Source organism: Dysidea avara, chromosome 3, assembly GCF_963678975.1.
Source record: "Dysidea avara chromosome 3, odDysAvar1.4, whole genome shotgun sequence".
In the NCBI taxonomy this organism is placed as follows: domain Eukaryota; kingdom Metazoa; phylum Porifera; class Demospongiae; order Dictyoceratida; family Dysideidae; genus Dysidea; species Dysidea avara.
In genome coordinates, this window is record NC_089274.1 from 39,185,028 (window position 1) to 39,212,811 (window position 27,784).

At 38.0% G+C, this 27,784-nt stretch overlaps 2 protein-coding genes and 1 long non-coding RNA gene across 5 annotated transcripts in view; 2 read left to right on the plus strand and 1 right to left on the minus strand.

Annotated features, from left to right (window-relative positions):
- Positions 1 to 1,385: 1,385 nt before the first annotated feature.
- The window catches only part of LOC136248271 (uncharacterized), a 132,406-nt gene continuing 106,007 nt past the window's right edge, over positions 1,386 to 27,784 (plus strand). The window contains exon 1 of the mRNA XM_066040070.1: positions 1,386 to 1,557. Coding sequence (XP_065896142.1) covers positions 1,500 to 1,557 — 58 coding nt within the window. The 5' untranslated portion in view covers positions 1,386 to 1,499. The remainder of the gene's footprint in view (positions 1,558 to 27,784) is intronic.
- LOC136250922 (C-type lectin domain-containing protein 180-like) lies at positions 16,423 to 25,382 on the minus strand. Of its 2 annotated transcripts, none has more exons than XM_066043269.1 (13): positions 25,037 to 25,382; positions 24,818 to 24,985; positions 22,946 to 23,046; positions 22,823 to 22,900; positions 22,359 to 22,403; positions 22,253 to 22,300; positions 21,243 to 21,314; positions 20,309 to 20,437; positions 18,410 to 18,496; positions 17,402 to 17,525; positions 17,075 to 17,353; positions 16,932 to 17,017; positions 16,423 to 16,799 (listed from the first exon to the last, which is right to left on the minus strand). In XM_066043269.1, exons 1-13 carry the CDS (start codon positions 25,098 to 25,100, stop codon positions 16,506 to 16,508), a joined length of 1,575 nt encoding a protein of 524 aa, XP_065899341.1. In that variant the 5' UTR covers positions 25,101 to 25,382; the 3' UTR covers positions 16,423 to 16,505. The 2 variants fall into 2 exon arrangements, with proteins under 2 accessions (XP_065899341.1, XP_065899342.1); XM_066043270.1 differs by having other exon boundaries at positions 22,946 to 23,095; positions 25,037 to 25,381.
- LOC136250923 (uncharacterized) lies at positions 24,522 to 27,119 on the plus strand. Of its 2 annotated transcripts, none has more exons than XR_010698822.1 (3): positions 24,522 to 25,372; positions 26,206 to 26,521; positions 26,586 to 27,119. It is a non-coding gene; the product is annotated as an uncharacterized lncRNA (long non-coding RNA). The 2 variants fall into 2 exon arrangements; XR_010698821.1 differs by having other exon boundaries at positions 24,523 to 25,328; positions 26,586 to 27,118.

A 27,784-nucleotide genomic window follows, 5' to 3' on the forward strand; every position in this document is an offset into this window, starting at 1 on the left:
CATTCACAAATGCGCAGCGCAATTTATAAACTGCACAAATTCACAGATTGTGCCTAACCATAAGGTACTCAGCTCACGTAAGCGGGAGCGCACCAGGGGCGTAGTTAGCCAGATGGTGGTGGGGGGCATCCCCCACAAAACACTCGACATTGTTCGTAATTGCACAAAAGGTTAATGACCTAATGGTGGGCTAGCCAACATACGGTGTTGTATTATTACAGCTTATGTAACTAGCTACATAACTACTTCATTACTGATTGCTACCAATTATCACTTATCAATGGAAGTATTTTCGTCGAGCATCATCGCACGTGCCACAACTGTACTCCAACGAATTCGCCCACAATCCAGTAGAACTATATTGTGAATATTTTAGTACAAATACAATGTGTCACAGTTACTTACGTCAGCCACAGTCTGTGCTGCAGTCCTAGCACAGTGGCATAGTATGACGAGCTCACTCACTTTAGCCGGCGAAATTCAAAACGAAATCCCAACTCTATACCTTTCCTGTTAGCAGAATTTGTAAGCTTGTGACGGATCATCTGACTGGCTGACAAAGTGAAAAAAATTAAACTGGCATGCCACTACGCTGTACGAAGATCCAGTGTGATTAACTGGGGAAAATAAAGTTGGTTCATTTAACACTTTATCACCTCATAGGTTTGTAGCATCATTGCATATCACTTGTCACTTCTGAGTTGCGACTCAGTCTTGCGAAGTCACTTTGAGCGGGTTATCTGTCTTTAGATTCGAAAAATGCACTATCACGTGAGTAGTGTAGGCTAAATATAGAATTGTGTCTAATATTTTCGTTCGGTGAAGGCCTAGTGTCTATACGGGGAAACCCTGGGGATTCGGGCATACCTTATTTTTAGCGCATCGTTTTATTACAGAGGGTGGTTTTATTAATTGCTTGTAGCGCGCAAGAAATCATCGTATTATTATCACCATTCACAAACGAGTTGAATGTTGTGTGCTCTCGCGTAGTAGCACACAAACAGTAATATGGGATGCGTCAGTTACTGGAAAGCTTGTGACGGAAGTTTAAAAAAAACATCACTTAGTGAAGGGGGGCAAATGCTAGTCTTGCGTAGCCAGACCGCTTTTTCTCCGTCACGGCGCTTATAATCTCTAATCGATAAGCGCCGTGACGGAGAAAAAGCGGTCTGGCCACGCGAGACTAGGCAAATGCCTCCCCTTGCCCCCCCTTGGCTACGCCACTGGAGCGCACCATGTTAAAGTCTGCACGTAACGAGATTGATTTTGATCACCCACACGAATCTTAGATGAGCGCGCTATTTCAGTGGGGGTTTCTCTTTTTTTTCTGGAAACCCCTAAAACCGCCCTTGTCACCAAACGCATTAGCGCGGGCCCGCGGCTGGGCACGAGATTCATTTGTTTTGTTTGCGTAGACGTGATTCGGGAACGCCTCCTGCAAAACTTTTTTACACGAACCAGACTGAGAACTAGAGTAACTGGACTCATTGCTACCCGATATGGCCTCCTCTATTGATGAAGAAGCCGGCGAGTGTTTGGTGTATCTCAACATGCCCCGTAAGTATTTTGGCTGTTCATATTTGGCCAGTCATTGCAATTTTTAAAATCACGATAGCTATGGTATATTAAAGTAAATAAATAAGTGACGAAACCGAGGCTCGAGCCATCAACTTCTAGGTTTAGAGTATCACGCCCTACCACTGTATCCGACCGCTCGCTGCGGTGCGCGTACAGTAGTAGGGTGTGACACCGCTCCTTACTGCCAACGCCTATTGTTTTTGCATTATTCAAAAGCGAGGGGTCAGCAACCAACCAAAATCGCCTACGAATTTCAGATATTAGCAAAGATTTCAAAATTTTGAAAAATTGTTGCAGATATTTCCAAGAATTTTTGGAAAGGTTTCAGAAAAAACCGCACGTAATTTCCGGAAATATCCTAGAGATTCCGTAAAATCTTCAACAAAAGATTTCAGATTTCATTTCAGGATATTTTAGTAAGGATTTTCAGGATTGACCTACGAGATTTTAAGTTTGCTGCTGACCCCTCGTTCAAAAGAGTGGTCAATGAAGTGGTTGCTGAATTTCAACATTGTAAAGACATTTGCTATGCATCTGGGTAACTCTAACCCGTCACAGTGTCGTACATATTATATGGATGGACAACCCCTACAGGTAGTATCACAACATAAAGACCTAGGAATAATAGTGGATTCTAGCTTAAAGTTCCATAGCCAAGCAACCTCTGCTATAAACAAAGCTAATCGTGTATTGGGATTAATCAAAAAATCATTTAACACTCTAAATAGAAAGACCCTTCCAATACTCTACAAGGCTCTGGTAAGACCTAGCTCACCTTGAATATGCTAATGTTGTATGGGGACCCAATTATATTGGAGATAGTGACAGGATGGAAAGAGTGCGACTAAATGTGTTCAGGATCTGTCCAGTTAGAGCATGATGAATGTCTGGTTACCCTCAAGCTTCCTACATTGTCATATCGAAGGTATCATGCTGACATGATTATGGTATATAATATCTTACAAGGGAATATTAATCTTCAACCTGGATTATTTTTCCACCTGAATTTGTCAAGTGCCACAAGGGAACATGACTTCAAACATTTTAAACTTCATGCCCAAAAGAATGTTCGCAGTAAATTCTTTTCAGTAAGAACCATCAATTCGTGGAATAATTTACCCAATTATGTAGTGTCGTCTAATTCTACTGACAATTTTAAAATTTTGATTAATAATTTTTATTCTTAATGTAATTGTTTATTTTAATGAGCAGGACTCACAGGCACAATGCCTTTTTCTCTGTATTTAATAATAATAATAATAATGTTCAGGTTTATATCTCAAAAAAATTATCTAAGAAAGGATAACAGCGGTATTCCACCACTACCATGTTTTCATATTGAAAATAGCCATTGGGATTGCGAACATAATAAAATTACTGATTTTGTGACAGACTATCATACATGCACACACGTGATGTATTACAGGTTTTTGCAATTGAATTCGTCGCCTTTATGATTGAATTCGTCCCGTTTGCAATTGAATTCGTCGGTTTTGCAATAGAATTCGTCCTGTTTGCAATTGAATTTGTCAGTTTTGCAATTGAATTCGTCGGTTTTGCAGTTGAATTAGTTGGTTTTGCAATAGAATTCGTCGCGTTTGTATTACAATTCGTCATAAACAAAACGGCTCCAAGAAACCAACCGTTCATTAAGAGATGAATTATTTATGCCATCGAGAGTTACACTTGAGATACTACAAGGTAGTTGGAGCTGGTAGTACACGAAGTTGATAGCTGTCTGACAAGTTAATTAGCTTGCTCGCGAGTGACCACACCCATCGCAAATGGCGTAGTAGAGTTTGGAATTTTATTTTATTTATTATTTATTAATGCTTTACAATACAAGTACTGAAGGTCTGTAGGACACCTGGTCCTACAGCCTGCTCAAAGACTTTAGCTACTTAGACTTTAGCTACTTAAGTATGTTGCTGGATAGGCTGCATGTAGAGGAAGAATTATTGCCTTATAAAGAGTTGTTTACCACTGTTGTACTTGAACAAGTTCTTGTAGCAGCTGCTACATCATGTTTTTGTGTTTGCTCCAGCTGCCATTCTTGTTACTGACGAATTTAACTGCAAAACCGACGAATTCAATTGAAAACCGGATGAATTCGATTGCAAAAGCGACGAACTTTATTGCAAACGGGACAAATTCAATTGCAAAGTCGCCTAATTCAATTGCAAACACCTGTAACATTAGTTAGGCTTCATTAATTTTATTGAAGAGCAATCCACAGAAATTCTTACCAACCACCTTGTCATCACACAATAAATAATTTTATGTATGCATGTATGTGTTAAATGTTTTTTTTTTTTGTTTGTAATTACCTGGGTCAATTATCAGCTATGCTGTCTCGACCCAGTATATAATCATAATCATAATCATAATTGCTGCACGTAGTTGTACTTTGTTTGTACTTGTTCGCACGTAGTTTATCTTGATGAGTGATTAGCCGCTGCTGAATAGTACAGATTTTAGCAGAATTCCGCATATCTACCGACATGGTAAGTTCAAAAACCTATGAGAAACCCACTAAAAGTTGGCTTAGGAAACATGGTGTCTGTTTATATAGGCCTACAGAAACTAGAACAAAGCTATTCTAAACTAAGTTACTCACGCAGCACTTTCTAGAAGCGGCTCTCCTTAACTCAGTTTGTCTTTAAACTGAATGGCCCGCTCGAGGGCAACAACTCTTTGTACAATTCCCTCGAATTCCAGGAGTACTGTTCATGTACACAATTTTCCAGACAGTTTTTTGTGTTTAGACTAATTAGTTTAAGGTGAATTCCCATAGTCTTGGTAACGGGTGAATCCCACAATACATTATGCATTGGGAAAAGTGACGAACCAGGTTCAGAAACAGTGCTGGGCCCACGTATCTGCTGCAGCTACAGTCTTGAAAATAAGGTGGAAAAGTATGTGAGTAATTAGCAGACAGTTTTTTGTTGGTATCACTACGTAGTGTTGTGGGCACTTCAAAAATGCACGAAAATCACTGTTTTTACACCGTTTTAAGCATTTTACGTACTTTTGGGGGCGTGTCCCTTTCAATATTAATGTATAGATTATTAACCAAATAAATTCAATATCTTCAGGTTTCTTGCAAAAATCAAAACAAACGTGATCACCAGCGTGCGAGCACGTGAATAATTGCACGCTAGAGAAGGTGGAGAATGTCTAAAGTCTATTCCTGGTGGAGAAGTTATTGAGAAGTTTTGTATGGTGTTCCTGAACCTGAAAAACACGGTAGCCATTCCAGCAAAATTCAAACAATTGCACATGAATGTATGCACGTGATCTTTTTCCAATTTGTACTTTTGCAAGAAACCTGAAAAACACGGTAACTATCTCAAAATGGGTCAGCGGTTGCATCTGACGTCACAGGTTCGGCATTCGCCTGAAACGTGCGGCAAAACATTTGGCATTTGTACAGCCAGGTGCTGGGAAAATTGCGTACTTCATTTTCCTGCTATGGTAGAGTGACTAAAAGCGAAACTATGTCGGTGTTGATAATTGTCTTATCAGGTACTAACATACTAGAGTAGTGAGAGCATAGCCGGTCTACTTTGTGGCTACATGGCAAAATATAGCATGTATTCGCCCACCCATGTTCAAAACAGGTCCACCCAAAAGTTGATATGGCAAGGCTAAACTGCTTTCTTTCTTCATAACTGTGTCAGAAAAACTCTTAACACAATGGTAAACGTGAATAGGCATCTGGCTTCTTGAGCGTGTTAGCAAAAAGCAGAATTCTATTGTAGTTTCAGAAACCAGACCCCTCATCCTTATAGTATATTGATACCTTATAATAGGTGAATGTAACACTGTAGTGGCTAAGCTGTCCATACTTGCACTGTGGCAGTAGAATCAAATACGCAATTTTTATGCATTGTGGCAATGGATTCTTGCAACACGTTTTTCTAAGCGCATTTAATGTAATTATTTGTGCAACTGCTCTGTAGTGTAAGCAATCAATCCGACACCCTTATTACCACGGAACATACCTTCCGCTGTAAACATTCCTCAGGCATAAATTTTGGTAGAGGTATTCCCCTAGATATCATCCTTCTGTGCCCTAAGTTTGATGTCAATAGCTGCCTTCCCTGACCAGTAACAGATGAAAAGGTGTGGAGTCGAAACAACCAGTTACTGGAACCATAACTCGTTTGCCGGAACTCACATATGCTTGTGTGTTTCAGTTACTGCCGGAACAATATCTAGCTGTGACCACCAATGACAAGGTTATTTCTAAAGCCATCAGAATTTTGACAAAAATCCCACACAATTGTGAGTGTCTAATGGACATCCATGCAAATTTTTAGAACGTTAGAATGCATAAAGTAGGAGTTACAATTTTTTTAGTAAAACTGTATGCACAAATTGCTTGATAATTGAACACACAATGGTCATTTAACAGTTCTGCAGTAATGAATAGTGGAACAACAAGCTCCCAACCAATTCTAGATCCTTCACTTTGCCTGTTCTTGATCTCTTGGTTTCAGATGTTTTGTAGGGATAGCATGGCGGCATACTTCACTTCCAGTGATGAAATTGAGTACCCATGCTTCTTAAGTGGTAGTACACTATTCTGGACTATATTCTCACCAACCTTTACCTTCACCACAGCCGCCATGTCATCTATGAGCATGCCAGTTCAACTGCCATGTTCAATAGTAGCCAAAGTTACGGAGAACAAACACCATTGATCGCGCAGGGTAAACTCGCATCCAAAGACAGCCCCAAGCCTACAGTACAGAAGTCAAATAAGCTGTAAACCTTTGTCCATTCCTTTATTAGTAGAATTATAACCCTCAACAAACATAAAACAGTCTTTGTCAACCATTCCATTTCTTTGTACCACAGAATTCCACTGTTTTATTAGTAAAATGCCCATCCAATAATTGAAACATACGTTTCCGGTAATTGAGTTAATCTGATAAATGATTGCTTATGCTACACACCAAAAGGCAAAAATCCTCAGCAATTATTTTTCATCTGTTTTCAGTGACAAAAAAATCTACTCCACCAACCTTGGAAGAATCTATTATTTCAGATATTGCTCCAATCACTATTGACATGCATGGAGTAAAGAGTTTATTAGATAACCTAGATTCTCACATAGCTACTGGCCCAGACAATATACCCATATCAAGAAGTTTGCGGACATTTGCTATACTTTGTTCATGGCAAAAATGCCAGATGGAACAGGCATGTCCAATACATTTCGATCAAAAAATCATTGAAAAATTAAATTAATTATTGTGTACCGCCTACCTCAAGTCTGTTTAGTAACTTTCCGGGTTTGATATGTGTAGAGCAACTCTCTGCAAGTACAATAATGCCAAAAGAAGTCCAATTCACGAAAATTCTGGTGCATCAAAATGGCCTAAACCGACCAGGTGTAGCAAATTTCCCCATATATTTTGTTAGTCTGGCGCCACCCACCCCTTCGCAAAAGGTAAGGGTCTGGTGAAATACAAATACCAAATCATTTCAAAAGGAATTCAATTAGACAGCACACGTAATGCTTATTACGTCAGATGATTGCACTTCAATTTGAACAAAAGCATTGTGTTGCCAAGGCGATTTCTGTATGAACGTCATTGGCACGCATTAATTGGCTACCGCCAAATCTGGGTGGTAGAAATGATTTAGTATTTGTATTTCACCAGACCCTTACTTTTTGCGAAGGGGTGGGTGGCACTAGACTAACATTTTGTATTGGGTGTTTCGGGGGCATGCACTAAAAGGCGTAATAACCTGTGACACGTGATAGATACCTCAGATTCCAGAACAGATTTGGAAAGAGCAGTGAATAGCAATTAATATGAGCTATAGCAGAAGGAAATCAGAGGAAATTTTAAGTGCATCATTTTTAAGGTTGAAAATCACTTACCGTATTTGACTGGTTAATAGCCGTGGCGCATATAATAGCCACTCCACAGCCTAGAATTATTGTAACAAGGGCTGCCCTCAGATAACAGCTGCGGCTTGTATCTGAACATACTTTTGCAAGTGTTGATAAGACATGTTTGAAGCAGAAACCTGGCAAAGGAGTTGTTTTTAGCCAAGAAATAGTGTTTTTGAGAGAAGTTAGAATGAACAACAGTATTGACCAATGATTAAGCAAGGTCAATCATTTGTGAATCCATATAAATGCCACACCAACAAGCCCATAGTAGCCACTCTCAGATAGCAAGGGTGTAGCTAGCTTTCAGGATTGCCCAGGCACAAGGTCTGATTGTCCCCATGCAAACTATTTAGCAAGAAACACAAGCCCATCTCTGTGGACTCTTTATTACACATTTACTTTCGAAAAATTGTTTAAAAGTGCACTACTGATATACATGTACCTAGCTAGCTACTATGATACACTGTTGTTTGTGTAGCTTATTAGACTAAGATACTACTGCATGAATTATATAGAAGCTAAAACTAAACAATGATGGACTAACTTAGCCTTCAGCTCCAATATCGAACTTCTTTTTCACTCCTCCGTCTGCCCGTGATACAGTGCTTTATAAGCATCATAATACTTCATCAGTGACAACTCCAGCCCCAGCATCGACTCCTTTTTCACTCTTCTGTCTTCTCTACTTGCACCGAGGACTCGACTTGCACTCACTGAGCACTTTTGTATAACAAGCTTTAAACAATGCTGCGGATCCTATTGAGTCCTGCCTCCAGTAAGACAGGTGCCACAACCGACTGGGAATTGGCTGTTGTCCATCTTTCATCAGTCTACACCATTAGATGTCTAACTACTTTATATCAGAGTAGTGTTGTCCACTGAGTGGTTTGATTCAACCCGCGCTCAAATCTTAAAATGTTGTTATCACGTGATACCGGGCATTACATAAAAAATTACTAAATTGATGGAGGAATCTTGACAAACTCAACTATACACGATTTTTGATGATACTATTATGGAAAGTATTACAAGGTGCTCCAAAAAGATAGTGAGTGTGTATTTTTGGTGTGTATTAATTACGGGTGTGCCCAGGCTGGTGCCGCTATCATCAGGCTTGCTACCTGGGCACCAGCAATGATTGCCTGAGCCTGTTCCCATGCAGGCCCGGGTGTAGCTATGCCCCTGTCGGATAGTAGCCACAGGGTTTTGTTTGCTGAAAGTTATAATAGCAGTCACGGCTATTAACCAGACAAATACGGTACTTTTTAAACCAGACGAGCGCCCACAGCCGGCCTTTGGTGGGCACGCACCTAGTTTACTGAAATTGTTTTCCGATAAGTGTGTGTGTGTGTGTGTGTGTGTTCGTACAGAGGTTTGCGGATTGTTTGCAACAAAACCGTAAAGCTCCAACCGAAAACGTGATCCATCAACTTAAATATGTCACCACATCTTTGATAGGTCACTTTTCTGGTAACTTCCTGTATTGCAAAGATTCCACAACCCTCTGTATGGTTGTATATTTGTTTGTCTTTCTGCACCCACATGAGCAAAATTTTGTTTGCTAAAAACAGCCTTTATGTGATAAATAAAGGCCATATAGAGCCTGTATTAAACTTATTGTAGGTAAGTTTTGGTTTAAGATGGTTAATGTATGCTGGTTTGAAATACAGGTGAAACGAGTTTATAAGGATGCAGTGAAGGCCTATCCCAAAGGGCTGTAAGGACATCAAACAACCAAAAACAACACAACTGGCCTCCTAGGCTACCGGGCATATTGAATTCCTTTGAGTTGAAAAGGGGGAATGCCCGTGCATATGCGAACGAAAATGAAGAGCGGCTTTTAGGCTTTACCTGGAGAATTTGCGTAAGAAAATGTTATAGACAAACTATAAAACATATAAGAATATACAGTACCGCCCAAATTAAACTTCATGCACGCGTAGTGACACAACGCGTGCTGTTGAGCACTAAAACGCGTGTGCTAGGTAAATGTACGCGTGGATAATAAAAATGCACGCTACTTTTCACGCGATTACACGCTACTCTACACGAGTGCTATGGATTCAGTGCACGGGTGTACATTTTACTCTACACGCGTGCCCTAGCTACACTCAGTAACTACACGGGTGTAGCGTGTAGCTTGTCTCATTCCTACGCATGCATCTGTATTGTAAGCACGCTAAAAGAACATTGTACTGTACAGTGATACAATAGCTACAGTGTTTCTTACATTAATAAGTGTTCTATTCACTGCAGGATCAGTCCGAACGACTCACAGTGTTGCCATGAATAAAGGACTGCTTGATTAAACCGATCCAGTCATTCTCGACCACCATCTATACTGTACCTTACGGAGAAGATGTTAATTCAGTCTTCGTTCATTCTCAATCATGGAGTTTAAAGCTGGCATCTGGACCTCGATCTGGACTTTTATTTATTGTGACTGTATTGTTGTTTAATGTTGAGCACTATTTAGAAATACACCGGTTTCTATCGGTTTTCTACATACCTTGTAATTTACGATAGTGACAAAACGTGTTACCATGCCGAGGTTAAGCCTGGAAGCGAGGAATAGAGTCATTGCGTTGCATCAGCAAGGCTGGAAGGTCAAAAATATTTATGACCAATTACAACAAGAGGGAGTTACACCAGTGACACTGCGAGCCATTTACTACTTGTTGTCAAAATACCGGCGACATCAAGCTGTAGTAGACTTACCGCGGAGAAGAAGACCGAGAAAAATAACGGATGAAATGAAGACTTTTATAGAAGAAATGCTCAACCAAGATGATGAAATTACAGCAGTGAAATTAAAGGACATGCTCGCATCGCGATGGCCGGAAATACCTGTGTCTTCTTCCACAATAAAACGTGTAAGAAGGCAAATGGGCTGGGTTTGTACCCGGCCAAAGTATTGTCAACTGCTTCGTGAAGTAAGTATGACGTATCAAATATTATAATGGTTAGTACTATTGACAAACTTGGAGCAGTAGTGGCTCCCTAGTACTTTATTGCTATTTATATAACAGGGAGGGTTATATGATACAGGTATCTAGACATAATCACATGAATTTAACCAGAACGGCAGGGTATTTGTTACATTGGCGCAGTTTGATGAAGGGCCATGCATTTCATGGCTTCTGCTCCATCTTTAAACCAGGAGGAGTGCAGCCGGCTGAAGGCTGGCTACGGATTTTGGTTGGTTGTGGGTGTATCCTTGAGCAAGCATATTTAGAAGCCACAAAACTATTTTAGATGCTTATAAACAGACTCTAGTACATGGGCTACGAATTACCACACCCCCATAGACAATCAGAATATACCACAATAATGATCTAGCTTCATAGGCAAGCAAGGAATTTTTCTATGTTCACTAGCTTGATCTACTGTGTAGCTGAGTTGTGAGATTGAGATACTCTAACATAGCAGTCACAGTCACGTGTGTATTTTATAGCTACATATGCTACAGTATAACAAAACAAACTAGGTAGTGCAAGTTTTAATTTTAAAATGAAATAGGGTTCCAGTGATAAAAATCAGTGCACTATGCCAAATAGCTACCATCATTTCTAATTTACCTCATAGCTACCATCATCTCTTGTTTTGCTACTGTACTTTGGAATCCTACTTCATTTGTAATAAACACTCACACTGACTTCTTTGTGGTTGTTTTACCCCCTCGAGTCATTTCCTAAATAAAGGCCTAAAATAAGTAAGTAGTAAAATGTGTTTGTGTATACTGAATATTTGATCCCAAATGTAAGCAGTATTCAAGAGGTCAGGGTATAATAATATTATTTTCTATTCAGGTCCAACTCATTGAATGTCTTTACTCCTAGAACCCAGCTGTACATTTAAACTTTGTCAAACCCTGTTAAGATTCAAACGCAGTTGATTGATACAGTAGCTGGAATGGCCTTCCATCTACAGAACTTCAGGCTGGCGCACTATGTTAAAACACATATAGCGTTTAGTGTGTACTGATATTTTAATTTGCATAAATGTGACCGGATATGCAAAAACCTGACATAATTACACATTTCAAATTAACTTTTAATATTTATAATCTACATGGCCAAGTGTATGCTCTGGCGAAGTTTCAGCTTCACATGCCAAGAACTTTTAGAGTTATAGTGCTACAAAGTAGCAACAACAGAACGATTGATTTGTACAAGAAGTATCGAGAAAATATATTACAGGCACTTGCTAAAACTATTGTAACTCATAAACAGAGTGTTACACGGAGTTGGAACTTTTACCATCATGTTCACCATAAACAGAAGCTGCAAAGATGAAATTAATGAAAAAAATCAATCGCGTATGATTGCTTCAACGTGACATACATAAGGAAATGGCTGCAATGAAACAAAGATTTTCCAACTCCTCTTGAGTATGTGAATAAGAGGATATCCAGGTTTTCACTGTTTCACATTTTGATAACAGCTAAGTTCCAAGCATCCCATGTTAGACCGCTTTATCAAAACAGCTAAAAAGACTAGGATCTTCATTGATACAGTAGGTTGTAGTGTACTACATAGCTACATTTCACTTACATGGAATATTATATAATACATTCTGGTACCATAGTATTATTTATGTTGGTAAGGACTAAGTGATGATGGTATATGATTTGAGTGAAGTGTCGACAAAGAGATGACATTGATACGAGTCATGAAATACATGTTTGAAGCTTACCATGTAAAGAGGTGGTCTTTATCAAAGGTGATCACAAAGTGGTTCCTAGCCATCTTTGAGATCTGATTGCAATGTGGTCTTTGTACAGAGGTTGTCTTTATAAGAAAGTGGCCTTTAAGAGGTGGCTAATAAACAAGGGTTTTACTCTAGGGTACGTTTATATGACAATTTGACTATTTCCAGTTTCCATTTCACTGTTTCCAATTTCCCTAGGTGAACTATTAATGGTTAGAAGCTATTTGTAATTTTCAGTATTTTTACAAACATACATGTACATAGAATACTCTTATTGCTTTACCACTCCCTCATACCTAAAAGCATACTGTAAAGGTGTTGACTTGATACTATGAACTTTTTATCACTGCATCAGCTGCTACTCTTTGGCGCACGTTGGCATAAACGCAATGTTGAGCCTTGTGTAGTAATGTGTAGTGCACTCTTGGGTATTCCCCCTAAGGCATCCTTCAGACTTTACTTGTAGCTCAGTTTCCATTATGAACACTACTGCTGGTGCTACTGTATGTACATTTTTCAACAGTATACAGGTGAATTTACCTGGTCCCTCCTAGTGTATTCTCTGGCTCCACATGTTTAGTCACTTTAACCAACACCCTGGCCAAATTTGCTTTGCCAGGAGGACATTGTGGCAGAACAACAGAAAACTCTTTACTGCTATCATATTGTGTAAGATTATAGTGTAAGGTTAAATCTCCACTATATCTCTGCCTCCACATAGTGGTTGGCATCCCAATGAAAATGTGACCAGGCCTGCGAAAATAGGGCATGGGGCACATAAAATTAGCCTAATTTTTCAAGCTTTCATGGCTCATAACTTTTGATACTATTATGCTATGGCTATGAAATTTCAGCACATATTACCCATGCAAGTTATAGAATGTAGATATTCTATTCCAGTACTGAGATATGACCCATTGTGTGACAGGGTGTAGTTTGTGCACACATGCCCTATTATCGCAGGCCCAGTTACAAATATGTTTATCCCATAAATGTACATTTAATATTTTAGCTCAACAAAACTAAACGTCTTATTTGGGCAAAGGAGCAGCAAAGAACTAAAGAGACTTTCGCAAATTGCATTTTTTCGGACGAGTGTACAGTGCAGCTTGATAGTCACAGTAGGATCTGCTTTAGAAAGATCAAGCAACCACGAGTACTGAAGCAACGGGCCAAGCACCCTGTCAAGGTACACATTTGGGGTGGGATCTCAGCAAGGGGGGCAACCAAAATTGTTATGTTCAACGGGATAATGAATGCTCAACGACTCCAAAGGATTCTGGAAGCTGGTCTTTTGCCATTTATAGAGCAGAAATTTGCCGACAGCCATAGGTTATATCAAGACAATGACCCCAAACATTCATCGAAATTAATTGAAAAGTTCTTCGAAGACAATGAAGTCAAATGGTGGTATACTCCTCCCGAATCCCCAGACTTAAATCCAATTGAGTTAGTCTGGGGTTCAATGAAGCAATATCTTCGGAATACGTGGAAGCCTAGAAATTTAGAACAGTTAAAGTCTGGCATTGAAAGTTTCTGGTCAAAGCTCACTCCAGCAGTTTGCCGTAAATATATAGGCCACCTTAAAAAGGTCATTCCTAAGGTTATCGAGGTTGGTGGTGAGCCGAGTGGATATTGATTAAGTTAACTGCCCTTTCAGGTATGTACTATCCTGGCCATCTATTTGTTTGATTCACTTCTGTTTTTTTATTTTATTATACAGTACTTATTGTTTGACTGATGCTAATGCAAGTGTGACACCTGCTAACTGTAATTGATGTCTTCTAATATACATTTTCAAGTGGTGTATAGTGTATATAAATTTTATAGATGGTTTGCATGTTATGTCATTCACTTGCAATTTAAAATTTAATAATTTATTACTATATTTGCACAAGGTTACTGTACATTTGTGCCTATAATTAATTTTTTGGAAACAATCACTTAGTAAATGGTCTACAAAATCACTTCCAGTTCATGAATTTACTGGGTTAATTGACTAATGTATGGGACTGCGCAAACTCCCAGTAGCTAGCTAATATTCTATGCGAAGAGATTCACTATCATGTGAACACTGAACTGTCTCTCTTTTGTTGTTACGCTTACAACTGTACGTGGTAAATATATTATAAATGTATGATCATGATTAGCTACTGGTTGGCTGTTGTACGTGGTCGGAGTATACACTTCGGAAACTCTTTAGGAATGGCTCCAAATGATCTTATTCAGGTTGAGCATGACCAGACTGCTTTCTTTATGCAGTAACTGTTAATCCTTGTTTTGTTCATATGATTTATTTATGTTTCTTCAAAGTTTACTGTTATTACATAAAATGGAAAAAATTCTTGTGTTGTGTGTAGCTTTGTCTGTGTTTTTCCTCCTGTGAGTTAAATTCTAAAGAGAGTGTTAGTATATGTGACCAGGCCTGCAAGAACTGGGCATGTGGGTACAAACTATTGTAATGCTACAAGTTTTACAGTATCTTAGTATTGAAACAGATGTATGCTTGCAACCTAACTGAAAAATGTCAACAATTCTTAATTTACCCATACTTTAGTGCATGCATGGCAACAGAATACAAGTTTCAATTGTGCATGGAGTTTGATCTGAGGCCGAAACAACATGTACAAATTAAAATTATGGCAACTGCGTCATTAATCTATACATTTAGTGGATGCACCAAGAATTACAACAAAATACAGTAGTATAGTAACGAACAAAGCTTCTACTCTGCACCTTATGGCTATGTTTAAATCAGTGCAGCCTCTATCAATAGTGGGTGCAGTTATCTGTTATGTGCATACACTCTAGAATGTGAGATTAGGGGCACACCTTCACATACAGTATAGTTGAGTTAAAGTATAGACTGCTGCAGGTTACTAGTTGTAAATGACACCTATAGTGTATAATTATAGGCACCTGAACAGTCCATAAATTTCCCAGTCAATTGGGTAAGTGAGACAATTTACAGTATAATGGCAGTCTTACATTTTGGCTTTGTACGTGCATGTACATGTGTAGTTTTAAAACCATCGTGATTTTGCTAGAAGCTTACATATCAAATAAATATACATTGGTTGGTTAAACTCAACAGGACTATAAACAAGGCAGTCTAATAGTGAATGTTTGAATAGTAGTTTAAGTATCATTGAAGTAAAATAGTGTAGATTTCATATCACATAGTCCGATTACAAAGAAAACCTGCTACAACTCCAAAATGACATCATCAATCCACTGTAGAAGAAACCACGAAGTCCATTACCGCAGGGTAAGTTTAGTCTGGAAGACAACTCGTCAACACAAAATAATCACAAGAATTGAAATACAAATCTGCTTGCAATAATATAGGATCATTCTAAACCCTATGAATACCCAATAGTACTGTGCTCCTGCCTATCTATCATGTAACACATTTACACTTCAGATCAAGGAACCACTCAGGCTATGTTTCGCAGTTGGCTAACCCAGGCTACAACTGAGCAGTAATAATGTAGACATTAAGAAATGTTGATTGTGGGAATCGATTAGTACTCACATGGTAAGGATGCATGACTAGGTGATCAATTAAAAAGATCTGAAGTTATGGAATCTCAGTGAGTTAAGAAATGCTCAAAATTAATTTATAAGCTCATCCGCATGTTGATTCATCATACTTACCAATTTAAGTAAAATAATTATGAAGACTAACTTCTGCAAAGGGTTTTGTGGTAGCTTCCTTTGGCCATTGGTGATGAGCATGCCAAGTATGTTGTACTTTACAAGACTGAAAGTTGAGAGCCTTAGACTTTCTGAATAGGTATCTGTCTATTTCAGTAAACTTGTGATCTGCCACCATGGAAATGTCTTATACAAAGAACGTTCAATGTTATCCCAGACAGAAATGATACTAAATCTACTTTGGAATATAGTAAATCTACTCTCATATACCTGTACTAGCACAACCCCTAGGATAGATGATGCAGGGGTACACATGTAACAATCTGGGAGGATCTACGAGGGAAGCCTGAACGCTAACCTAATATTTGCAAAAATAAAGGTCACCGATACACATACTGCGGAACAGGTTAATGTGAAATATATATTAGTTGTGCATTTGTGGTGACATGGTTGCAAAGTTTCACTCACATGCAGTGAAAAATAACAGTGTAACTACAAGTAAACTATGGCGATTGCTGAATATCCCACATGCAAATCCACAAAAAAAAACTATCAAACTAATAGTAAATGTTTAGGCTAAAATTAATGCAATGACACATGTGAACAGCAAGGAATACATATACAGACAGCAAGGGGATTGATGCACACGTCATTTTCTGTTCTTTTCTGTACGTTTCATTCCCCTTGCATCACTGTCAATGGCTTTAATGCAGTCTAGTTCCCAGTTATCTTTTTCGTTGTTGATTGTAGATTTGTGGCACTCGTACGATTTTCTTCTTATATACATCAACTTAACTGGGTCTAATGCAGGTTTATCCCGGCCTCTACAGTTCGAATTTATTCTGGTGTCCTTGTCAAACAATATATTTGTCATAGCAACTGCCAGTCTTGCTCTAGTTTTGTGCTTCATTATCAGAGGCACCAGAATTTCAGATGGTATGAGCTGCAAATAGAAACCTGAATAATACATTGTTTCTTGCACTATTAGCATTTAAGACCTTCACATACAATCAGTACACTAAAAATTGCTGGTTAGTCACTACACTATCAGCTGTTAAACAATATCAGAACCCACCTCATTCATTGCGCCATCTGGAGACATTGCAGTGTTTGCCTGATGTTCTTGCTGATGGTCTGATGGAGTTTCACTTGTACAAGGAACTAGAGAAAAATTAATGGTCATGTCCATACACATAATCAGAGAAAACAATTACTCACTTATTGCTGACCCACTAGCCAATGTAGGTGTTGCTGTTACTGGTGTATATGTTGTGGTGGTCAATAGAGGCAATGTAGGTGTTGCTGTTACTGGTGTACATGTTGTGGTGGTCAATAGAGGCAATGTAGGTGTTGCTATTACTGGTGTACATGTTGTGGTGGTCAATAGAGGCAATGTAGTGGTTGCTGTTACTGGTGTACATGTTGTGGTGGTCAATAGAGGCAATGTAGTGGTTGCTGGCGATGCTAACCGAGACAATGTAGGAGTTGCACAGGGAACTAGAGAAAATGACAATTTCATACACATAAACAAAATAAACTACTCACCTAGCCCAGTTAATGCTGACCCATGAGGAGCTGTTAGAGCTCTGGCAACCCCTGATGCCAGCAAAACCTTAACTTGTTGCTCTAAGCAATCAATTCGATTGTTCAGGACTCCAAATTGCTCTTTCTAAATACATACATCATCAGTGTAAGTATAACATGCCACAAAATTTAAACCAGTACATGGTGCTGAACTGATTAAGTGCAGCTGGAAAATCAATAATGACTAGATACACAAGAACCAAATTATGTGAAAGACTCTATTCAGCAGCTGATTTCATAATAAATGAAATACTTGCACATCATTGAATCTTTGCGTATTGTAAAATTCCCATGAATTATAAATCAACCTCAGTGCTAATTTTCCTTCTGTATACTATACACACATTTGTGACCTACTGTAATTTTAGAAAACCATCGATATCTGCACATTTTTCAAATTCATTTTATTTGTGTTTGATTGTCTACAGGGACAAAGGAATGGAGTGGATAAGTTTCAGTTTCATAAATTAAGCAGTGTGAGAAATACAGCACTAGACAGCAAAAAAATTGATATTTATAGGTTTTGCCCAAGGTATGCTTCCATGTTTGAGAAAGAAGGCAAATTCTTCAGGGCAAATTCACTGAAGAATGATCATCGGTAAATCCTTTTGTCACCACAATGTAAACAAACGTCTTTAACTTTGAAACCCTTTCATGTATGGAGATGTAACATATATTTGCACTCCCTATCAACTGGCGAACACGACGATGCCTAGGATTTATCCATTCCCCAGTGAGACAACAAAAAGCTTGCATTGAATTTGTTTTCTAGAGCTTGTGTTTTTTACCCATTGTTTTTAAAAACATTTTAATACAAAAGTACTATTGTACATAGATTGACGGTTTTCCAAAATTCAGTCATATATAATAATCAAGAGTTTAAAGAGTGTAAAGTTAAGTAGAACATCCTGGATCACATTATAATAAAAAAAATATTATATAAGCACTACATACATATGAAGTACATACCTGATACTCGCCAATCTCCACCAAAAATTTGCCTATCGTCATCTGATAATCTCTTATCTGGTGAACTTCAGAATGCAGTGTTGTAGCCTACAAACAATATAATATTATAGTGATGCTACTAAGCTACTACACATCATTTATTAAATTGAGGGACTTATTTGAGGTCGTGAAACAAGAGCGCTATAGTTTTTAACACAGTCGTGTGCACTTAAAAAGTGTGTGCGTGTGTGTGTGTATGGTCACCAAACATACAATGTAGCTGGCCTCCTGAAACAACGAATTCTTTTAAAATATATAGGGTATATATATGTGAACAAAAATTAAATACAATTGAAAGGCTTTTTCACACAAGAAAATGGTATAGATAAACTGTTTTATGCAGTATTCATAATTTGTTCAAGTTGTGGTTCCTTAGCAACATAATTACAAATATTTCAAAGAATTACAAAATACAAAACTTATTGATTAGTTGCTGATACTGGTTTTTACAAGTACATTGTTGGTAATAGGATTTACCAACAACAATGTTTATACCTTTAGGGTCACCGCAGAAGAGCCAAGGTAACTATGCACAATACACATGACATTTTTAATGCCTTAACTACTGGTAGGTTTTTGATAAACTTAATGTACAGCAAAATTCAATTCATTTATTCACTATAGCCAGTTTTGTATTATGGTTACTCGGGATGATGTAAAATTCCAAGTGGAACTATGCAATTAAAAAGCAATAATTTTGCATAGCACCTCCATAGTCTGAATCCAGATATCTGCACTATTTACAGACCTCTGGAGTGATACAATAGTCACCTCAGTAACCTATACACACGGTATATAAACACAGGTGGCGTGAAACATAAACTACATTCCTTTCCAACTGCCTTGTTTGAGAAACATGTCAGAAAAAGCGTATCTGTTGGAATTACAAGAACCCTATACATACTACAAAATCCTAGACACTTGGTCAACTAGATTTTAGTAGTATCGAGAAATTCTAGTGCTGTCACTGTAATTACAGCCTATCACTACTGTATATCCAGTGTTGGGAGTAACGCGTTACATAATATTATTACTTTTGTGGTAACTATAAGTAATATAATGAAATACGCTATAAAAACAGGTAATATAACTCAAGTTACTTTACTTACAAATGTAACGCGTTACCTAAGTAATATAGTTACTGTAACGAATCTGATGTTATTATTATTACAAATAACGAAGTTACTAAACTCGTTAGTTATCCACTGAGTAACGCCTAGCCCAATGAAGTAACAAAGCCTACTGAATGAAGCTTATTCACCAGCTTCTTACTTTTAACCAAGATTTGTACATTGTCCAACAATGCAATCATATCACGTGATAAGGTGGTAGTTTCACGTGACAGCTTAAGGTTGTGGACACAAAGTAATATAATATGTAATATTACTATAGTTACTTTATTTTATGAGTAATATGTAACTGTACCTAAATAGTTCAGTTGCAAGTAATATGTAATACTGTTACTTTTACAAAGTAACTTGCCCAACACTGTGTATATCTGTCAAAAACTACTAAGATAATATACAGTGAAACCTCATTAACAGAGCCACCTGTGGAACCAAACAAAAATTGGCCCCAATAATGAGGTGGCCTGGCCCCAATAATGAGGTGGCCTTAGAAAGTACATCAGATTTGTGCTTGGAGCCTACTAAAGTAGCCACTAGTACTATAATGAGGTGGCCACTAAGTGAGATCTTACTGTAGCTTCACAGTTGAATTGGCCAGGCATAAACTCAATGCAATTCAATCATTTCAGTGGCATTTAAACAATCAAACAGTTATTATACTCTATAGAGCTCAGATGATAGATGAATTAAAAGTATTTTTTACATATTACTGAATACAAAAAAGACAAGATACCTGCTCATGATTGCCAGACAAAGAACTAGATTCCACTGTGGTTATTGGGGTCACTCCTTCTTCATCAGTATTGTATCGATCCTCCAAAGGATTGGGGCCATCATAAAATGCCACAGGCTCAATAGTACTCTGTAACACATTCATAATTATTGCATAAGTCATGAACCATAGTCATTCTTACTGTTACACTGTCCCTTATTTGGTGAACGGATATGTCCAAGATTATACCATTTACATAAACACTCCCACATTATATATATAGGGTACCCTTACACTATGGCAGTGTTTTCTCATTGAGTAATTTTGTGCACCTACTACCACTGCACACCATTTTAGACTTTCTAACAGTATGATGCTTTAAAATACTATCTTTGTGGAAGAAGCCTCTATTACAAAGTTGTTGTTTTTTCCCAATATACCACACAGTAAGGCCAGGTTTTGCTAACTACTTTGGACTGCCTAGAGCTGTACTGTGTAGATGTACTAAAAGAATATCAATGGTCAACAACAGCAACATTAGGTATTCTTGCCCAAAAATGTCACCCAAAACCAGCCTAACTTTTCTTTATAACAGCTTGGCAGTATTAGCTAGACATAGGTCAGTAAATAAACACATTTAGAGCAACCACAAATCCTCTTCTACAATCTATAAATTCTATTAACAAAAATACTGTAAATGATGCCTTCAGACAGGAACATGCAAGGAGAAGGTTACATGATTAACATCACTCTGGACCTTTTTCCTGACAATGTGATCATAAGACTTAGCCCATTTCTTTTTGTGTAGCAATGACACTGCATTTTCTACATTCGCAAAGCTATAGTTTGAGTGGAATGTGTAAAAGAGCTGAATTCCCAAGTAACTCTCCACCCTCAATACAAGTATCCAAATGGAAACAAGTACAATCCTAGGTTTAAAATTTACACATCTAACCTGTAGCAGTGGTTGAGGCATAGAACCAGGTGATGATGGTGGCGTAGCTCCTACGTGGATCACAAAATCATCCTACAATAAAAATACAGTCAATATGTACAAAAAGCTAAAGATACAAAATGTTTATTAGATTTGACATCTGTAAGTATGCTTAAAATTTAGTGATCCAACTACATAGCAATGTTTACAGAACTTAATTATCACCCTAGCCAATACAAGTTCTACCACTGGATTGCTTTTATAGACATACCCAAATGCTTCGATGATGGGTGGGAGAAGGTAACGTTGCCGTTACGTTTGTTAATGTAAACGGACAAGTCCTGGAGATATCACAGAAATATTTCACGATGTGACTCACAATAGAATCGATTGTGGGTTGCGAGCAAAAGATGCAATGAACATCTACCATGCCAAACTAGGGTGAAATATGCGCGAGTTACTCTGTTAAACTAGTTTATGTGTGTTCAGGCTGCTAATAGTTCATGCAACATGAGTTAATTACAAGTCCTAGCATATAGTGAAGCTACATGACTAGAAAGTTCCATAAATCATTTAAAGCATAGCCTTGTTTGTGCTATACGAAAAATAAAGCACTCGGCGCTCGGTATCGATGCTTTATTTTTCATATAGCACTCGCGGCTATGCTTTAACATATACATAAACACCTTAGAAATCTTACTGTGCATTTTTATAAGCTCAGCAGAGTAGTATAGTGAGGTCTATTTAGAAGAACTTGGACTGCAACAGCCTTCTTGGGAAGTGATACTAAGGCATGCACTACGTAGATGGCAATGAACAATCATGCTTTATGGACTACTTCGATTAGTGATTAGTAGTATCTGATTGTTCTGTAATCATAGGCAGTAGAGTTAGAATAAAGCAAAGCTTTTAAGAAAATCAGCACTTCAGTTTTAAAGTGTGAAATATTTTAATAGTTATCAACAGTTCCTAATGACCTTTGAGAAATGCTACACTGGCAGTTGCCAACTTTCCCTTACACATGACTTTACCTTTTTCACTTTCTTTTTCTTTTTCTCTTTTGTCTTCTTCATCTTATTCTGTAGCAATGCATACACTTAACAACATGAACACTTTGCATGTTATCACAGTGCATACTTCTTTATTCTTCTCCTGGTCCTTAGTTATTATACCTGATTTAATCTAGAACATACAAAGTGTATCAAACAATATGCACAGTTGAGACAATTAATACATCTATTGATTGGCTTAGTGGTCATTTCATTTCAAAAGTCAGTTCCACATTACAAAGCAGTTATGATATACATATACACACAAAAGCATACCAAAACTAAACAGGAGCTTATAGGTGCCAAAGATGCAGTACTTATGAGCTCCTGACTAAAGCAATGAAATATCCTTTCATCAGAAAAAGGGTATGGGAGAATTTAAACACTATACATTTAAAAAAAAATACAAAATGTAGTACCACTGCACTATGTAACTGTTCAAATTACCCTTTTTCTTAAATAGGCAGCTTGTACAGTATAAAAAGTTAGGCCCATATATACATGGCACAGTACCTCATAAAAAAAATATACTATATATATATATATACTTACCAGTCTCCTCTTCTTCTTTGGCTTTCTGCCATCACATTGTTTCCTTTTCACTCCCTCAACATTCTCATGATCATTTACCTGTGCATAGTGTCTTTAATGTACATAATGCAAATTAAAAATAACCTGTGACAATGGATCAGTGGCATCTTCTACATTATTCACGTCATTCGTGTCTTCATCATCATTCATGTTGGTCTCCTTAAGTTTGCATTCCTCTTCCGTCCCTTAGAAAGAAATCAGCTTTACTTCATACTCTTTACTCAAACATAGCTGCTGTATGCAATAACAAGATGATTTTGAGCTACTTCTAAAAACCAGGCACTATATGCAGCTCTACCTAGACACCCCTGGTCACACTGCAAGTGCTTCCTTAATTACCAGTGTAATTTGAGAACTACAGAATAACATGCATACCACGGTTTAGTTTGACTCAGTTCAGTCCAGCCCAGAGTGGCTGCTGCTCACACTACACAGTCTCGCTCACACGCTAAATCACCTGGCTTGTATAAGCACACAATTAAATTACTGAGTTTGCTAAAATCATAGCAGCTTTTGTTTTCCAAGCTTAGTTACTGCTAGAAATCTTGAATCCCTACAAGAGCAACAATGGATAGATAGCAGCAAAGGACTGTAGAAATGGCAACACGGATCGAAGTAATCAAGTAGAGCAACTGCCAACAACAGCAAACTTTTGCATGGCTTTCTTTCCTGCCAAAACAGGGTTTCTGTGATTCTTGATTCTCTGTGTAACGTCGAGTGATTTGAATTATAATTTAATGTGCCTTATGAAAAACTAGTGGCCTGGTGAAATCAAGTGAGCTGGCTTGGTTCGATTGGGCATGGTACAGACACCATTTACATTGCACTTTTCACCGAGCTGTACCATTCTGAACATGCTGCTGGGCTAGTGTGAATGGAGTGTATAAGTCAATAATGAATTATGAAATCAGGATTCTAATAAACCCCCATTTCAATGATAAGCTGAGGGGTATTAAACACAATTGGAAAATGAATGCCAATTAGACTTGGGTTATGATTCTTTTCCTTGTTGTTTCTTTGAAGTTATTAACATTAAATAATCCATGTGAGTCTGCATGAATATACAGATATGTATCAAACAACCGACCAGGCCTGCATTTTATGTAATCAACACATAACAAAAAGGCTTTCATTCCTACTGTTGTAAAACTATATTTATGTACTTGTTTTATTGTCATGTCTTCAATAGTATATCTGTATCGGGCCTTGAGTAGAATCGACATTAAAATTATGCCCCTCAAAAACAGGGTGTGAACACGGAACTATACCAAAGAGGTAAATTCTAAGGTCTAGGGTATTTCCATTTTGTGTCTTGTATAATAAAGCCAATTAAATAAGGATAAGGTGATATTGTTAAAAGCTTTTGAGTTATGAAAATTTGAAAAGGTAGACAAATCTTACACAAGCTCACATGCTCATATTTTCATTGTACTTTCTCAAGAATACTGTAACTGGTGAACAGTTCTGGCCAAAGTGACCACCATTACTTTGATATTCACAAAATTTGATTTAACACATTTGTTATGAAATCTTCGATATCTAAAACCTTTAAGTTTGGCCAGCGCTTACCTGGTTAAATGGTGTTATTTCCCAAGATTTTTTTTTTTTTTTTTTTTGAAAAAGTCTCAAGCTATAGACTCAATGTGATCTTTGCACTCTCTGCCAGCTCATCGTTTTTAAGAGCTACAACACATGTACAGCCATGGCATAGGTATTTACATATCATCCAGGAACTAGTATTCACAAATTAGAACACCTTGTATAAAGCTAACCTACATGTATTTGTAAATTTAGTAAAGGGCCTATGAAGTACTTTAATCAGCACTTTTGTAACCAAAAGATGATTTGTTGGGTGTAGACAAACAAAAAAATAATAATAAAACAAAGATGCACACACATTTCAGAGAAACTTTTCAAGAAAGCTCACAATGCTACATTAAAAATAATAATTTTTACCTTCAAAAGCAATGTTGCCTTTCAGTTTCCCGCAAGGCCATTTCACCACGCAGGTCTCCTGGTCACGGGACAACATACGACTTCTGGGTATTAAGGCAATAGTGCCATCGCAATCAAAAAGTACTACCGCATGAGTAGCACCGTTAGATTGGTCACTGGACGGAGAGTCTATAACAAATAACACATATAGGCCAGTTTAAAAAAATATGAATCACGTACCTTCCACAGTGTTGTGTCTGCCGCTTCTTCTTGGGGGAGCAACTGACTCCAACTCCATCTCCATCAGCAGTGATTAGGGACACGTGGCCAGCAATGCGATGTTCACGTGATAAGTCACTAAACAGTCACGTGATGTGTTATTTATAAAAGTTATAGTTGACTCGTCCTCGGACTCGTCTTAGTCTCGCGCAGCCAGACCACTGTTTCAGCGCTGGGAAGTCCTCAGATCTGGACGGGATCCATTTTACAGCATCAGCAGCAGCTCTGCTTTCTATATCACGGAGTCCACCCGGTTAGTGTCCGATCTATAGAGAATGAGGAATTAGATTGTACATGGTAATTAATTCTTGTATCAACTATATATTCACATCATTCATTGCTCTTATAACTTGTCTGAATTGCTGTAACATTGTTAATTGAATGGGCCTTGTGAGAATGTAGTGTCTCCTAGCAACCAAGTGGTAGTTATGATGATTAGCAGTACGATTAAGCCATGAACCAAACAGATAAACTGTATCCTTTAGGGTCCATCCTCTTTTATAGCTGGAGCATTACAGTATGTCTGAGCAAACCGAGTTATTGTCAAACACAGAGTTTGGACAGCAAATGTATGGTGGCCAACTGTTATATTTATCTGATACCAACTATCATCAGCTTTCACTTTGCAACTATGTAACTCTGAAATTACAAGCCATTCTCTAAAATAACTCTCCCAAGAAATTTCCTATTGGCTTTTATGGTTTTTCACCATTTGTAACAATCCTAACAATTACAACATGGAAATTTGTGAAAACACTCACCACTATCCTTCAACCAGGGCAAGCAAGTCCAAGAAGGATGATTGATCCAAGTCGTCTATGGATCAATCGATTGATCTATGGACGACTCATACTCAATGTCCCTATCACTTTGACCATGATCGCAGATTGTACAGAGTAGTAATTCCTTATTATTCTCATGTTATAGGAAGGGATATTATACCCTTTTATGTGGGAATTTGACCTAACTATTATTCCCAGGTTTGGGAATTTGACTTTCTTTCACTGTATTTCCTTACTCTCCCCATACTGGGGTGGGTAGGTTTTACAGTGCACTGTGTGGTTGATTTAAGTATGGCATATTGTATATTGTGGGCATACTAGTGTAGAAACATTATTTTATCATTGTAGTTCAACAAAACAAAACGCCTTATTTGGGTGAAAGAACCAAAGAGACCTTGCTAATTGTATCTTTACTGATGAATCCACAGTGATGCTGGAATTGGTGGTACACTCCACCAGAATCCCCTGATTTAATTAAACCCCATAGAGAGGGGTATGGGGTTCCATGATGAGCTACCTTAGGAATACGTTGTGGAAACCAAGAAATCTAGAGCAACTCAAAGCAGAAATTCAAAATGTTTGGTGCTGGCTAACTCCAGCAGTTTGCCGGCACTACAATGAACATCTGTAATATTATGGAAGTTGGTGGTGAGCCAAAATTTAGGTACGTAAAATGTTTATCAATAACTATCACTCATGGTGACTTTCTTTCGTTTTGTCTTTTATAGTGTAACTGATCCCTGCTGTGCTCATTAACTTTGTTTAATTTTGTGGTTATGTCTTTATCTGTGTGATACTTTGTATGTGTGTGTGTGTGTGACTGCAATTACTGTTTTCATCTAATGTCTTCTAGTGTTATAATAATTTGCTTGTGATGAAGTACAGTATGGTTACTGTATGTCAAATTCATTTTAAATATAATACTGTACTACAGTACTATATAATGTGGAATAATTTCATGCTACTAAGTAGCTTTTTGGTGTATTCAGTATAATTTATTTCACTGTGAAACTTCCAACCCTGAGGCCGCTTCTTGTACAGTAGGTCCCAAACACAACAAGGCATACGTATTTGATAAATTGCATGAATAATTCTTTATCAGGGCCAGAGGTGGTATTGTCAGTAGTAATTCATGGTAGCTACAGGTGATGTGTCATGGGCCACTACCTGTGTGTGGTGATGTGTCACTATAGCAACTACCTGTGTTTGGTGATGTGTTACTATGGCAACTACCTGTGTGTGGTGATGTGTCACTATAGCAACTACCTGTGTTTGGTGATGTGTTACTATGGCAACTACCTGTGTTTGGTGATGTGTTACTATGGCAACTACCTGTGTGTGGTGATGTGTCACTATAGCAACTACCTGTGTTTGGTGATGTGTTACTATATCCACTACCTGTATTTGGTGATCTGTCACTATGGCAACTACCTGTGTGCATGGTGATGTGTTACTATATCCACTAACTGTGTGTATTACTATATCCACTACCTGTGTGCATGGTGATGTGTTACTATGTCCACTAACTGTGTGTGGTGATGTGTCACTATATCCACTACCTGTGTGTGGTGATGTGTAACTGTATCCACTACCTGTATGTGGTGATGTGTCACTATATCCACTACCTGTATGTGGTGATGTGTCACTATATCCACTACCTGTATGTGCTGATGTGTCACTATATCCACTACCTGTATGTGGTGGTGTGTAACTATATCCACTACCTGTGTGTGGTGATGTGTCACTATATCCACTACCTGTGTGTGGTGATGTGTCACTATATCCACTACCTGTGTGTGGTGATGTGTCACTATATCCACTACCTGTGTGTGGTGATGTGTCACTATATCCACTACCTGTATGTGGTGGTGTCACTATATCCACTACCTGTGTGTGGTGGTGTGTCACTATATCCACTACCTGTATG

What these genes read in the sequence shown, in the direction of transcription:
- LOC136250922 (XM_066043269.1), bottom strand. Translation starts at nt 25,100, where the DNA reads ATGGAGATGGAGTTGGAGTCAGTTGCTCCCCCAAGAAGAAGCGGCAGA. An exon ending in CAAAGAAGAAGAGGAGACTG is followed by an intron (nt 22,404 to 22,822) that starts GTAAGTATATAT and finishes TGTATGTTCTAG; the next exon opens with ATTAAATCAGGTATAATAAC. An exon ending in TGTCTGGCAATCATGAGCAG is followed by an intron (nt 18,497 to 20,308) that starts GTATCTTGTCTT and finishes TATTGTTTGTAG; the next exon opens with GCTACAACACTGCATTCTGA.